We start from the raw sequence: 15,189 nt of genomic DNA on the forward strand, positions 1-15,189 counted from the left end.
AGAAGTCTGGGCTGAGCTGCCTTGGACTCTCCTGGAGCCCAGCTGTCTTCTCTGAATTGCCTTGAACTTTCCAGGAAAGCTCCATCCTGCCAGGGCAGCATGAGGCCGAAGGCTCTGGGCTGGCAATGTTACCAGTGTGGGCTCAGCAGGGCCCAACTCCAGCTGGTGATGGCGCAAGGGGGGGCTCTGCACTGAGGAGGGGCAAGTGGCTCTCTCCAGCCCTTGAGCAGATGGGGCCAAGTAGCAGAACCGCCGAGATGCTAACAAGCCCCCCATCGTCTCTCTCCAGTCCCCCTGGCTGGTTCTGTTCCAGCTGGGACTCAGTCAGTTCATCCAGGGTCTGCTTTGTTCCATCCCCAAGTCTGCCTGGCTCCCCCAAATACTAACAAAGCAGCGGGGATCCTGCCAGGGCTACAGCTGCCCCAGTGTGCGGACCCCACCAGTCGCCTTGGGTTGGAGTCGCCGGAAGGAAGCGGGGGTGGATGAGGGGCCGCCCCTCGCCACAGCCAGCCAGCGATGGAAACTTTCCCCTCCTTGGGGACTTGGATGCTCATAAAAAACAACCGCTTTTTTGGTCATGTTGGAGGGAGGTTTCATGACTCTGTGGGAAAGGCCGAGGGTATGGGGTCTGAGCCAGCACATCCCTGACCCCAGAACACACCGCTGCTTGTGCCCCCTCCCCCACCCTGCTGGGTGGGGGTCAGGTTTGGACCCCCCCTCTCCCCTGGGGAACCTTTATCCGGTCGCTCAGAGATCTCCCAGCAGAGCCCCCCCATTGCACCCCGCTCCCTCCATCGTCATCTGTCCCCCGGAGCTCGAGCCCCACTGAGCGCCGCAGTGCTCCCTTCTCCCCGCGCCTGCAGCGAGGGAGCCCGGTCAGTCCCCCGCCACCTGCCGGCGCCAGCTCGGGCAGGGGTCGCTGGCTGCAACGCGGAGCTGGGCCTGACCGGGAGCGGGCTGGGCAGGAGGGAGGGGAGGGAAGGAGCGTGGGAGCCCGGGGAGGAGGAGGCCGGGCCCCGCCCCGCGCAGAGGAGGGGCGGCCGGGCCAGGACTCGAGTCGCTGCTGGCGGGGGAAGTTTCCCAGGGTCCGGGAGGGAGGGAGGCAGCCTGGCTGCACTGGTGTCTGGCTCTGGGGCGCGGGGCTCTCGGCCCCGCCATGGATCTCTAGGGCGGGGACGGCGAAGGAGCGGGGTCCGGGTTCGGGATCGCAAGCGGAGCGGCGGGATGGGCTCGGGGGCCGGGTCCCGGGCGCTGCTGGGCGGCAGCCTCCTGGGCATCGCGCTGCTGGCGCAGCTGGGAGCCGGAGCAGGTAAGGGGGCAGGGGCGGGGGATCCCGTGCGCGGGGCGCGCCGGCTGTGGGAGTTGTGGTCTGGAGAGCTGGAGGGGGGATCGCGGCAGCTGCGAGTGCCGGGGGACTCCCGCCCCCGGCGATCTCTTATTGCTCAACTCGGTGTTGGGGCAGTTTCGGGGACCCCGTTGTTGAGGGGTCCTCTCGGTGTTTGGGGGTCCTGGCGATTTTGGGGACCCCAGGTTGGCGTTCGGGGGGGGCGTCTGGTGGCGTCGGGAAGGGGGGCGACGTGATCTGGTCCTTCACTTTCTCTTTACAAACTTTGCAAAAGTTTTTTTTTTCCTTTTTTTTTTTTTTTGCGCGGGGGGTGGGGTGGGTTTCAAAGCCAGGAATCCGCCGCGCGCCCCAATGATGCGGGCTCCCCCGGCAGGGATCAGCGGCTGAATGGGGGGCTCAGGACGGGGGCGGCTCCGTCCAACTTGGGAACCACTTGTAACGCGTCTCTTGTGCGCTCCCCCCCCTGCCTGAGCCCCCTCCCCTGTCTGCGCTGGGGGGAGGGGGCCGGCCCTGTGTCAGAGCACAAAGAAAATACTTAATCATTGTATAATCCCCGCTTGGGGGAGGGGGCTGCGCGGCCCCTGCCCCGCGGCTGGGCTGGGCTTGGGCTGGGAGTTCGCAGGCACTGATTTGAGGCTGCGGGGAACAATCCTGCGCTCCTCTTCTTTCACTATTGACTAGAAGTAAACTTTCCTCGCAGCCTGCGCCAGCCAGCCTGGGAGCGTGGGGGAACCTGGAGCTGGAGCGCGGATCCGGCTTCCCCCTTGCCGCCCTTCCCCCTCTCTGCGGTCGCGGCCTCCTGCCCATGAAGTCCGCACGAGCCAGGCGCAGAGCGTGGGGGGGTCCCATTGCCTTGTGGTGGGGGCTGTACAGTGGGGGGAGCAGGGACCCAGGGGTTTAGCTGGGATTGCCATGAACCGGCTTCCGGGGGGCGCTGGCTCACATTTGATGGCATTTTTGTTGCGGTTCAGTGTGTGGAATTGTGGGGGGGCTGATGTCCTGCACAGATGCTCCAGCAGCTGTTTTGACTCCGTCTCTTCCCAGCCCCGGATACTCAAACTTTTTGTGTTGGAAAGTAAATCTGAGGCGCCATCCTGGGGCGCTCCCAGCCCTTCCCCTGGCTGGGCTCCCCCGCTTCTTCACAGAGCTGGGGCATTGGGGCAGGGCACCCGCTGGCTAAGAAGCACTGGGGAGGCTGGGAGAGAACTTCAAAACGATTACCCAGCTCCGCATTGGGCCTGCTGGGACCTGGCCTCCCCTGGCTCTGCTGGGCAAGTGGCAAACTCAGCAAGAGCCCTGGGAGCCCAGCTGGTCAGCCAGCGGCCCCCCACCCCCCAGTGAGTGTGAGCTGGGACTTGAGGTGATGCATCTGGGAGATAAGATGATTTAATTGCGTGTCCTGCACCGACTTGCCAGTGCACAGCAATGTGCCAGCGATGAGAGAACTGCTGTGAAAGGTAAATACAGCGCAGGGTTATTATTCAGCGTGGGTTTCACTCGCCCATGAAGCTGCTGGACTGGTTTGTGCGGCTCGGGGAGGCCAACCTGCTGCCTGCGCTCCCAGCCAGCGCATGGGGACACATGTGGATGGGCCCAGGGTCTGTGGGATGGCTGCTGCTGCTGTAGGTTGTGGATAAAAATAAATAATAAATAATTGGAGATATACCAATCTCCTAGAACTGGAAGGGACCTTGAAAGGTCATCTAGTCCAGCCCCCTGCCTTCACTAGCAGGACCAATTTTTGCCCCAGATCCCTAAGTGGCCTCCTCAAGGATTGAACTCACAACCCTGGGTTTAGCAGGCCAATCCTCAAACCACTGAGCTATCGCTCCCCTGATACCCTGAAGTATAACCCCCTCCACCCCCCTTGCTGCCTGGCTGGACATAGACCAGCATTGTTCTTGTTGAGCAACTCGCTGCATTGCGGGAGTCCCGCCGTGCTGTTCGTTCCTGAGCAGCGCGTGGCCCCATGGCTAGACAGGGGTCTGGCCACTCTGCTCCCGCACAGACTGCTGGTGCCAACCCCTCCTTGCAGGAACTTGGAGGTCTCTGTCCTGGAGCCAGGAACTGGCCTCCAGACGCACCCAGACAGTGTCCTCACTAGGGAAAGGCATCTCTAGCTGCTGTCACAGTGAGTGAGGCAGAAGCCTTTGCAGCTCCAACTGCTTGGGGGCTGGGCAAGGGCTGGGAGGCCTTGGGCTCAGCTCAGGTCTCTTCTGGGTAAATTCTTGTCTTGGGCAGTAGTAGCGGAAATTAGGTTATGGGGGTGTGGATTATCCCCCCTCCTGGTGTGTGTGGGGGAGTGGCCTGGTTCCCCCCCCCCCCCCATCCCGGGGATGCAGTCCCTGGGATGCGGCAGCCTGGTCCTCCTGTCTGGGGGGATGAGCTCCCAGGGGTGGTGGGAAGTGGCCTGATCCCCTCCCCCCCCAGTTCCAGGGATGAGGTCCTGGGGGGCGGGGCAGCAGCCTGGTCCTCCCATCTGGAGGATGAGCTCCCAGGTGGGGGGTGACTGTCCCAGTCCCCTGTTCTGGGGATGCGGTCTTGTGGAGGGTAACGGCCTAGCTCCTCCCGCCCATCCTGAGCATGAGGTCCTCCTACCTTTGCAAAGTCTCTCTCTTTCTAGAACTTTCCCTGGTTTATTTTAGTCACCCCCTGTTTAACCTCCCCCTTCCTCCAGAGCAGCCTGGCTCAGCCTGGCTCCCAGAAAGCTGGCTTCTCTGTGCCCTGCTGCAGCAGCTTGGGCTCCCCGGAGCGCGATGCTTTGTGTGGGACCCGGCTGGTTCGTGGCCAGGCTCCCCATGTTGCCCCCTAAGTGAAGGGGCTGGTGGGGGTGGCTGCCCTGTGGGCCCTGTGGAATGAGGTGAGGGTGGGAATTGGGTGGCAGGCAATGGCTCTGTGGTGCTGGCCACCTTCTGGGCACTGGCCTCTGTCATTCACCCACAGACAGTGTGGGACCCTGCCCCTCCCCAGCGCTGGCTATACCCAGGAGCGCTCAGAGCTGCAGCAGCTGCCTCCCCTCCAGATGCATGAGAGGGCCGGCTGGCTGGGCCATTCACTCGTCTGCCCCTTTCTCCCCCCCCACTGCGTTGCTAGCCTGTGAACAAAGCGGCCAGGCAGCTGGAGAGCTGTGGAATCTGGAGAGGGCCCTGGAGTCGCCTGAACAATCACACTGGCTAATCCGGTTGTAAACACTCCTCCCATAGAGCCGCTGGCTGCAGCAACAGGGATACCCAGGGACCCAACCGGCCAGGGAGGAGTGGGGCTGGGGGGCCCACCTGCCCCAGCACAGCCAGTGCAGGCCATGGTCTCTGCCCAGCTGGCAGGACAGTGTGGACCTGTTCTCAGGGGCTCTCTGCCTGGCTAGTGAGCCCCCTCCCCTGCTTCCTTGTAGACTGCAGAGCTTTCCCCAGGATAGCATCCAAATGTGCCCCAGAATCAGGGCCTGAACCTGCTCGTCCACCCAGGATGGAGACCAGGAATCCTGGGGTGGGTGGTGTCTCCTGAGCCCCCCTCCACTCATGGGTTTTTAGCAACACTGACCCCTTCCCCTGCCATGGGGAGGGTGAGGGGCAGGTGAGACTCCCTGGGTCCTGCTGGGGGTGCCAGTTGCACCGAAGGGTGCCTAATGGGGCCAGTGATGGGGGTCCGGATACTGGGCTTGGACTGCACCTTGGAAGTGACAGGTCTTGTCTCCCACTCGTGCACCAGTCGGTCCCCCTGCTCTGGGCTGGGTCACAGAGGCCCCGACTCTCCCAAGCCAACCACTTGGCTCTGAATTGGCTGCACTGTTGGGGCAGGGGCAGTTGGCTGTGTCTGCCAGGCCAGGGGAGCCAGCTCCGCTATCCTGTGACGATCAGTTCTGGTCCATTCGTGGGTCCTTGGCTGGCAGGAGCAGTCCTTCCCCTGCCCTGGGGAGTGGGGGAGTTACAGCAATGGGATCCCTGACTGAACACCCTGGGGCCCTGAGCTTCTCATGAGGCTTCACAAATGCCAGAGAGGAGGCAGGTTGGGGCTACTTCTGCACCAGCAGAAATGACTCCGAGAGGGCAAGTGACTGGCCCAGTCATTGGCAAAGCTGAGGATAGAACCCAGAAGTCCTGGCTGTCTCACCTTCCCCTTGTCCATTCCTCTCTGGGTGGCTCTGGATCCTGTGTTCTGCTTGACAATGTACATTGGGCTGGCTTGGCCCCTGAAGTGCTGTTTCAGGCAGTTGGGAGTTCCGGCAGTCCCTGGGCTGGCTGTGACTGTCGGGTCCCTGCCTCACTGCACTAGCTTAAGTGGTCCTGCGAGGCTGCCTGTGGTCAGGATCCCAGGGCGCTGGGGCTGCTGGGCAGCATGGGTCGGGGTGGGAGACTTTATAGGTATGTGCCCTGCCTTGCCTGGCATACCTGTCAGGAAAGCATGCCAGCCCCTAATGCAGAGGGGTGAGGGGCTGTGTCCCAGCATGCACTGCCCCTGTCTCAGCTGTGGGGGGCGGGGGAATACGGGTGCTGGGGCTGGGCCAGGTGTGTGTCGGCACAGTGCCTCCCTCACTGCCTGTGAGCTCCCAGGACTCAGTGCTGAGCCCCTCACTGCTCGCAGCACCTTGCCTGCAGGGGCTGATGGGAGACTGTGCCCCAGGCTGCCGGAGTGAGAAGCTGGGGGGGAGGGGGGTGGGTGGCTTGTGTTGGCAGCAGCTGTGTGTCCTGAGCACAGGTGGGGGTTCCTGTGTGTGAAGATATCCCACTTTGGACACAGGACTTGGGGGAGGTGTGGGGGGTTGTTCTGTGACTCTCACCCCCCAGGAATCCCAGAGCCCTCCGGGGCAGTAGAGCCTCCAGGGTCATCCTGTCTTACCCTGCCTTTGTGAACTCCCCCAGCGTTCGGACAGCCTCTTATCTCCACTGTCCTTTAATTTCTGCAGTGATGGGGCCTTGACTGCTGCTGGGTTTATTTTTTTTGGGGGGTGGGGGAAGTGGGCGCTAGTGGGTTAGAATGGGGGGGAGGGGGCTGGCAGTCAGGACTCCTGGGTTCTATCCCTGGCTTTGGGAGGGAAATGGGGGCTACTAGGTTACAGTGGGGGAGTGAGGTCGGTAGTTAGGACTTCTGGGTTCTGTCCCTGGCTTTGGGAAGGAAGTGGGGGCTAGTGGATTAGAGTGGCTGGCAGTCAGGACTCCTGGGTTCTCTCCCAGCTGTGGCACTGACTCACTGAGTGACTTTAGGCAGTCCTCTTCCTATCTCTATGCCTTAGTTTCCTGACGGTGCTCTCTTTGGAGGGCTGTGCATGCTGAGGGTTCCCCACTGCACTTCCCATCAGGCCTCCCTGCAGATGGGGAGTTGGAGCTGGCACTCAAGGGGTTAATGTTCTGGGATCCCTCCCCCCCTTCTCACTCTAGGCTGGAAGAAGTTAGGGCTCTTCTTAAAACTCTGCCCCCTCCGCTGCTGGGCCTGCCCTGGGGATCACATTGGGGGGTGTGGGACCCCGTCATCGCACGTATCCCAGTGTGGAACAGGCCCCCGCTCCACTGTGCGGGGGCACGACTTGGTTTGCTGCTCCCCAGACACATCTGTGCTTGACAGGCGGGGGGTTCCATGCGGGGCCCAAGCCGCCTCCTGGCACCTGGGACAGCCCCGCCAGCTACCCAGGAGAATGAGTCTCTCAGCATCTCGTCCCCCTCCCCCAAAGCTGCTGTGCCTAGGGCCCCTCATGGGGCTGGGGGTTGGCGCCAAGGGCAAAGGAGCCCAGAGATCAGGGTATGTGTGGTGGAGCTGTCTAAGCCCGATGCCACCCCTTCAGTTGCAGCCGTGTGTGGGGAGGGGGCCGGCTGGCCGGCCGGCAGAGCAAATTCCACTGCAGTATTGGCTCTGGGGGCTGGAGTGGGGGAGAGGGGCGGGGGCGGCATTGTCTCTGGGAGCTGATCTGTGTGCTGGGCACGCAGCGCGCTCCAAGTGGGTCTGGAGGAAATGGCTGGTGGGGGAAGGAGTGAGGCCCCTGAGCCCTACGTGGCCTGTGGGGCCCAGGCCCAGCCTCCTCTCTCTCTCTGTATGGGGGAGGGGAGGGGGCTGTTGGGTTTGTGCCTCGTCCTGCTCCCCAGCCATGGAAAACTGCTGCTGGGGTTTCCTTTTGGGATCGGCTCCTCCACAGGGCCTGGAGCTGCAGCCCCAGGGGCATAGAGATGTCTGAACCCCATTTATTCAGGGGGCCAATCCAGCTGGGGGGGCTGGGACCAGCCAACCCTACACTTCCAGTGAGTCCCATTAGAAGCCCAAGCATTGGCCCATGGGGGGGTTGTGGGGTGTCTCTAGTTTGCCCCCCCATGCTAGCCCAGCTGCTGGCAGAGCTGCCCAGGGGTCTGGAAGGGGAGAGGGCTCACAGGGCTGGGTGTACTGGTCCCTCGACCCTAGATTGGGTCCAGCCAGGGCTGGCAGCTGGTCACTGTCATCCTGGCACAGGGTCTCACTGTCCCTGGGGAGGCTTCTTCAGGAGCCTGTGGGGCTTGGCAGAGCTGGGGTTGCCCTGGGCAACAGGTCCCCGTGCTTGGGTGGGGGTGGGGTCTGAGTCCGTCTCCCTCAGAGCGACCCTCCATCCCCAGGCTGTGGGAGCCTCGCACTCAGGGTGGAGGCAGAGGGCTGGGCTGACTGTAGGGTGAGCTGTGGGTGGAGGTTCCTGGCTCGTTTGTCAGAGAGTCGTCGGGCCTCAAGATGCTGTAACACCCAGGATGGTGCAGTCTCAGTCCCCTCCCAGCTGTGCTGCTCTGTCCCCTACATGTGGGGCCGAGGCCCCCGGCTCTGTTCTGCCTGTAGCCCTGTACTGCCTGGCATGGCCCAGCCTCCTTGGCAGGGTCTGAGCCGAGGTCCGAGCTGGCAGGCTACTGCTGTATGAGGGGCCTGGGAAGGGGCAGAGATTAGCAGGGCAGGTCCCTGGACACTTGATGAAGACACTGACTGCTCTGAGGCCCTGACAGGCCCTGCACTCCCTGTGGGGTCCTGGTGGCCTGGGACCATGTGCCACAGGGCAGAAGGTTCTGGGAGCAGGAGCTCTGGGGGCTGCTGTTCCCTTGGTCCCAGATGGTGCGAGGCCCTAGCATCTGACTGGAACCTGCAGGTTGTGCCCAGAGCCCTGGAAACCCCTGTCCGCCCGCCCCCGCCCCCCGTGCTGGATGGCACTGGGGGCTGCTGGTGGTGGAGTCACACAGACCTTTCCTTGGCTCATTGGTAGGGGCCCCAAGTTAAACTTCCTAGTCATACATGGAACTTGTCTGTCAGCTGCCCTCCTCCTGATTTGTGGTATGTGTGTCTTCCCTTTGCCTGCTGCTGCTGGGATGAAACTTTCCCCATGCAACGTCAGTACCAATGTCAGTGCGGCATTGACTCTGAAGCCTAATGATGGCTGTTTAAATCCCAGCCCTGATAGCAGCATTGCTGTTGATCATTTCAGGGTGGGGCTTGGGGTTATGAGCAGGGTCCTGCCACATCCATCCAGTTTATGGGGCGCTCTGATGTTGGGGGTTGGACTAGATGACCTCCTGAGGTCCCTTCCAACCCTGAGATTCTATGATTCCCTGGGGCTTGCCTGAACAGTGTGCTCTAAGCCAGATGGGTGATGGACCAAGGACCATCTGGGTGGGGCAGGGGGACAGGGAAGCAAAGAGCAGCTGCTGTCAGGGGTTGCTGCTAGGAATCCCCTGGATCCCAGTGCCCTGATGCCCCTTTCTTGGTGCAGCTGGCATGGCCAGTGACTGAGCTGGGCTCCCCACTGAGGGGCTGGGTGCGAGGGAGTTCTGCATGGGGATGGGGACAGGGAGGTGAGGGGGCCACTCCTTTGTGCTCTAATGGGCTCTCTCCCGCTCTCTCCCTGCAGCCGTGCAGTGTCTGGAAGGCTCCATGCCCTGTGAGAATGGCGGCCAGTGCATCCTCTACTCCAACGGGAAGGCAGCCTGCGTGTAAGTGACCCCCTGCCCTGCAGGTTGGGATCCGTGCCCGCTGCCATCCAGCAAGATGGGCTCCATGGTGGTGGGGTGTTGCTCACAGGCTGCGGGGGGAGGGGGAGGGCTTTCCCACCCTTTCTCCCTGGGGTGAGGGGATGGGCAGGTCTGAACCAGCAGGAACCAGAGGCCTGGGACTGAGTTAGCAGGAGGGAGGGTGGTTCCCGGCAGCGCGGCCATAAGGAGTAAGGGCAGCCTGGCCCAGTGGTTCAGCTGGCCCAGGCCAGGTTCTGGAGCGCTGGGTTTTGTTCCTGGCTCTGCCCCTGCCCCCATCTTGCTGCGCCTCACCTGATGTATGTCCTTGGCTGGGGGCCTGCATAGCCCCGTCACCATGCCTGGCATGGCCCTGCCCCAAGGAGCCGGTGGTGATTGGGGGGTGCCAGCCAGCAGGGTGGGGGGAGGGGTGTCATGGCACCAAGCCCCAGTCGCTGCTCTGCTTGGTGGAGCTGGCAGAGCTGCCTGGGGGTAGGAAACTCCGGCAGGGCAGAGGGTCAGGGCTGGGGGATGTGGGGAGCAGCCACTTACTGTGAGGTAGCCTCTTGCTTGCGCCTCGTGGCCCCTGGGAAGGGATGCAGCAGAAGGGACCCTCGCCAGGCCAAGGGAGGGGAGTCACACCCTGCCGGGGCTGTGAGCATGTGGGAGGGGCTAGGGGTTGCCCTGAGCTGATGGGAGTGGGGGATGCTTGGGGCAGGGTGAAGGGGTTATAAGAGTGTGGGGGATGGGGTGGATCTGTTTCCATGTGGAATGAGGAATGTCAGCAGCCAGGCAGTGGGCGACTCACTCTGACTCTGGAGGCCTGGCTGTTGGGTGCGACCCCTCCTGTCCCCCAGGCCCCGCGCTGGGGAGGGGAACATGGGGTGATGCTTGTTGATGCAGGGGGTCAGGAGAAAGGGCTTCCTGCTGGGGTCAGATGAGCTGGGAGGGCGGCTGCAGAAGAGGTGAATCTTGTGCTTGTGGGAAGGCTAGGGGCAGAGTGACAAAGTGCCTGGATGTTTTCTTTGGGGCTCCCTGGGCAGAGAACTGACACCCTGGGGCTCACATCCTCTGGCCCTCTCCCCTGCCCACTCCTACTGGCAAAAGGGCCGAGATCTGCCCCCCCGACCCTTGTTTCCTCCCTGGGGTGGCTGTTGCAATCCCAGATTGCAGAGCAGTGTTAGCAGTGTGCTGGCTGCCCTGCAGCTCCCCACTTCCTGGCGGGGTGTGGGGGGGAGCTCCTTCTGCCCGGCCTCCTTCCTAGAGTCTCCCAGACAGGGGGCCTCTTCAGGAGGGGGCCCTGGAGTCATTTGATCCCAGCGACTGTAGACAGCGCTTGGAAAGGAAGCAGCTGCTGATCTGCGGAGGAGGGGGGGGGGGCACATGTGAGACCCAGGCTGTGTCCGGAGCTGAGCTGACCCCATCAGGCTAGGGTGACTGGGCTGACCCCCTTCCCCAGCCCCCATTGGAGCAGCTGGCCCGCATGGGAGAGGCCAGGAAGGAGTGTGCTGAGTTTTCTGGTTCTCAGCCCTGTGTGCGGGAGCACCCAAAGGGAGGCCGTTTGTCTCCCTGGCCCTGGCTGGACCACCGGAAGGGGCTGACGGGCCAGATGCTTTCCCTGGTGGGGATGCTATAAAGGCCATGTGGGGGGACCCAGGAACTCCAGCTGCTGGTGGGGAGGGGGTTGGGAACAAAGGAGAGGCGGCATTGGACCATGGCAGCTCCTGCCGTGCCTGGACCCGTTCGGTCAGTGTGGATGGGAGATGGGTTTGGAATGGAGATTGCCACTTCTGCCGTGCTGTGTCACCCGACAGGTTTGCAGAGCCCTGGCGAGCCAGCTGCAAGGGACTGGGGCTGACTAGCATGGGGTGCTTCAGTGAGTGTCATCACCCTGCTTCACGGGAGCAGAGCTGGGGATAGAACCCAGGAATCCTGACTCCTAGTGCCCCTGCTCTAACCACTAGACCCTGCCGTCTCTGAGCCCAGTAATGACTTTCTCTGTGAATCACTTCCATTTTCTTCCTGCATCTGACTCTGCAGTGCGAGCTCTGGTGGTGGAGGCTGCCAGTGGGGCAAGGCAGGCTGATTATCTGGGAATTCTCTCTCCAGGGCAGGGCTTCAGGCCCTGATGCTGGGGAGTTGGAACCGGATGAGGCTGAGCCCTGGAGACTGGGTGCAGGGGGCCTTGGCAGCTCCTGGCAGTCTCTCTGCAGAGCCGTTTCTGACCTGTCACCCAGGTCGTAGGTTCCAGGGGGAAGTGGTTGGCGCCTGGTGGGGGCAGCGGCTGGCTCTGTACGGGTAGCCTGGGTGGCCCTGTGCCCACCACTTCCTGCTGAGTGAGCCAGGAATAGCTGAATAGTTTCTGTTCTGTGCTGTGCCCTCACCCGGTCCCCGCTGCCCCTAGTGCCAGGCCATGGCACAGCGGCCGCGCAGGCAGGTGCCGAGCTCGCAGTGGCAGGTTCCCGTCTCCTTGCTGCCTGCGTTGGAATGCCAGACAGGTGGATGGGCCTCCTGCCGCCCCGCCCCGAACAGGTGAATCACCGGCTGTGGCGCTGCCTGGCCTGGAGCAGGAGTAGGATCTGGATGGGGCCTTGCTGCCTGGCCGCTGGAAATCGTGGGCTGGAGTGTGGGACTGGAGCACCAGCTGAATGCTGACCTGGCCCAGTGCCAGAACAGGCACAGTGCCCCCAGCATCAGGGAGTGGGAGGGGCGGGAGGGGAGCAGTGGAAAGCAGAGAAGGTCAGGGGAGGGGTGGAAGGGGCACAGCAGAAGCAGAGATGATTGGAGATGGGGGCAGAAATGAGTAGCCAGGGGTGGGTAGGAGAGGCATGGTGGGGTGCAGGGGGCATAGAGGAGCAGCCGACAGGGGACTGGAGAGGGGCAGAGAGGAGTGGCCAAGAGGGTGGGGGCAGGCGGAGAGGAACGGTGCGGGGGCACGAGGGGGCAGCTGGGAGGGCAGAGAGGAGCATCGGGGGGGGCGGCACAGGGGACATCCAGGAGGACAGAGAGGAGTGGCCATGGGGTGGGGGGCAGAGAGGAAAGGCCGAGGGGGATAAGAGGGGGGCAGGGGCAGAGAGGAGCAGCTCTGGGGCAGAAGGGGGGCAGGGTGTAGAGAGGGGTGGCCAGGGCGACAGGACGTGAGCGACAGGGAGCAGAGAGACGCAGCCGGGCAGGCAGGAAGGGGGCAGGGGACAGAGGGGAGCTAGGGGGGCAGGATGGGCGTGGCAGAGAGGAGTGGCCAGGGGGCTCTCCCTGCCATTTGGCTCAGCATGGTGCTGTGGTGCTGCTGGAACCTGTCGAACGGGTTGGAACCGGCTCAGGGAGGGCTGGTGGGGGGAAATTTATCTCCGTCCCAGTGCCAGAAATCTTTCCCCCTCCCCTACCAGTGTGCGGGGCCCCTCACAGGGGGGCAGCTCCCCGTGGGCCCCATGGGCCCTACTGTGCCAGCCTGGAGCTGGGTTTGCCACCTGGGTCCCTTTGCCAGGTGCCCTCAGGGTGAGAAGTGGGGACTAGTTTAGTCTGGATTGTGCCCGCCCAGGCACTGCAGGAGGGGGCACCAAATGAGCGTGGGAGTTGGGGAGGTGGGGGACAGGATTGGAGCAGGGGCTGATGGGAGATGGGGTGGGGGGAGTGAGGATGGATGGGGGAGGGGGCTGCTGGGGAATGCATGTGGGAGGATGGAATTGGAACAGGGAAGTGAGATCAGGGAGTGCAGCAGAGTCCATTGGGGGATGGGAGGGGGCACATGCCAGGGTAGCCCCCATCTGCCAGGTGAAGGGGCATTCTGGGAGCAGATGGGCAGTGTGGCCTGCTGGTCAGAGCAATGGGAGGCGGGCTGGGAGTCAGGACTCCTGGGTTCTATCCTCTAAAGCTGGCTCTGCCTCCTGCGGCTGGGAGGTATGGGGGGAAGTTGTGCCCCCATGCGATCTCGTGCCCAGGGGCGTCCCTCCAGGAGTGGGTGCCTGAGGCAGCCGCCGGGGTGACTCATGGGGTGATGTGGCAGTGGAGCCGCTGAGTCACCGCCCCACAGAGCAGGCTGGATGCCGGCTCCACTCCCCAGACATGAGCAGGCAGGAGCACTGCCAAGGGGCTGGGAAGGGGGCTGCTTCCCAGCGTGGGAGCGTGGCTCTGCCTGCAGGGGAGGGCGCTGCCTGGTGCTGGGATACAGGGCCCTGCTCCCCTTCTGCTTCCTGCCACAGGGATGCCTGTCCCCTTTCCCTTTCCAGGGGTTGAGTGGGTGGATGGATGTGGTGGGAAGCTCTGCCAACCCCAGCCCTGCACTCAGGGTGCCCCCCCCCACACACACATGCAGGGAGAGGGGAGTTGGCATCTCACCAAGTGCTGCTGGATGGAGCCCAAAATGGAGTGAGGATGGGGTGGGGGGTCCGCAGGGCATTCCTGGTCCGTACTGGGGCCAGTGGAGCTGCCCATGTCACTGCTTAAGGGGCTGTGGCCTGGTCTGGTCGGTGGCATTTGCCATGGTTGTTGCTGAGGCAGGCGTAACCATTTGCAGGCTCCAGGGCACAAGAGTCAGGCAGGGACCAGCACACCAGGGGATGGGGAGGGGGTGGAGTTCCTACAGGCAGTATTGGTCAGTGGGTCTGAGCCTGGTGCAGGGGGGTTATGGTCTAGATGGTCCCATGGCTCCCATCTGGTCCAGTGGGGCAGGAGAGAAGGGCTACAAGGCTGGATGGGCCTGTGGGTCTGGTCTGCGCTGTCTATCTCCTCACCATCCCTCTCCTCCGCCCCGTCTGTGCCCCCAGCACCATGTGTGCTCTAGCACCGCACTGCCCTCTTGTCTTTCCTTGTTGGACCAAGCCCCCAGCTCTGTGGGGTAGGGCTTGGGTCCCCGGGAAGGGGGGAGCTGGTGTAATTCCAGGCCTGGGCAGAGTCCCTGCTGTCCCGTGGTACCTGCCTGTAGGGGGCGCTGGAGCTCCTCCAGTCCCAGTCTCTCCCAGCAGGGGGTGCTGTATAGAGCAGGCTGGGAGCCCCCAGGCTGCTGTGGGGTGAACTGAGCGCCCCCCTGTTTCTGCTGCAGGATCTCCCCCCACCCCCCTGGAATTGAGGGCCTGGTTTGCAGGTCCTGGACAGCAGAGTAAACAGGCGTTCTGCGTTGCCCTGGTAACGGCAGGCGGGGGTGGGGGTTGGCCGGGGCTGCCGCTGAGCCAGAGACGGGAGCAGATTGGGGGTATAATCTGTGCCCCAGTACCCAGGCTGTGGCGCAGCCTCTGGAGCCGGCCCAGCCTGACGGGGGGCACCCAGGTGCTGCCCAGCACTGGCTTCATCCTGGACCCTGAGCTGTCGTCAGGAGCAAGCCCAGAACTGGGGCTGGGGAGGCAGGATGGTCCTGTCCGGCCTGGCTCAGCCCAGTAGGCTTGGCTGCCCTCCCCTCCTCCACCCTTCAGCCCCTGCACACCGTGGGTCTTGGACCCAGCCCTGTGGTGCATGCAGAGCCCAGGTCAGCCCCTCCTGTCGCCTCCCTATTGCAGAGCTCCCAGCATGCACTGCTCCAGCTTGGCTAGCTAGAGACCTGTGAGCTGGGCCCCACTCGCTGGGGGGCTGGGTCTGCCCTGGCTCAGTCCCATAGGACGTGGCCCTCGGGGGCAGAGTTCAGGGCCCCTGCGTGACAGGGGGTTTGTGGGGGGCAGGAGGGACTCTGTACCCTACTCCTTCTGCATGCGCCCCGAGGAGGTGAAGCTGTGGGGGGCAGGGCAGAGAACCCCTCACCAGGCTCTCCCCCGAGAGAGGTGCAGACCTGCTGGCTGGGCCAGGTTCCACTGGGAGTGGGTGCCCCTGCAACGAGCTCTAGGCAGTGGGGTCCCGGGGTCAGAGCGGGGTCCTGGGGCCGCCCCTGTGACAAGCTCTAGGCAGTGGGGTCCTGGGGCCGCCCCTGCGACGAGCTCTAGG

General features: G+C 63.4%; 1 protein-coding gene across 1 annotated transcript in view; it reads left to right on the plus strand.

Moving 5' to 3' along the window:
- The first annotated feature begins 1,111 nt into the window (after window positions 1–1,111).
- NOTCH3 (notch receptor 3) overlaps window positions 1,112–15,189 on the plus strand; it is a 49,032-nt gene continuing 34,954 nt past the window's right edge. Inside the window, exons 1-2 of the mRNA XM_044994727.1 lie at window positions 1,112–1,309; window positions 9,186–9,267. Of these exons, the coding sequence (XP_044850662.1) occupies window positions 1,225–1,309; window positions 9,186–9,267 (167 nt within the window). The 5' untranslated portion in view covers window positions 1,112–1,224. The remainder of the gene's footprint in view (window positions 1,310–9,185; window positions 9,268–15,189) is intronic.

This window comes from Mauremys mutica, chromosome 20, assembly GCF_020497125.1.
Source record: "Mauremys mutica isolate MM-2020 ecotype Southern chromosome 20, ASM2049712v1, whole genome shotgun sequence".
Taxonomy (NCBI): domain Eukaryota; kingdom Metazoa; phylum Chordata; order Testudines; family Geoemydidae; genus Mauremys; species Mauremys mutica.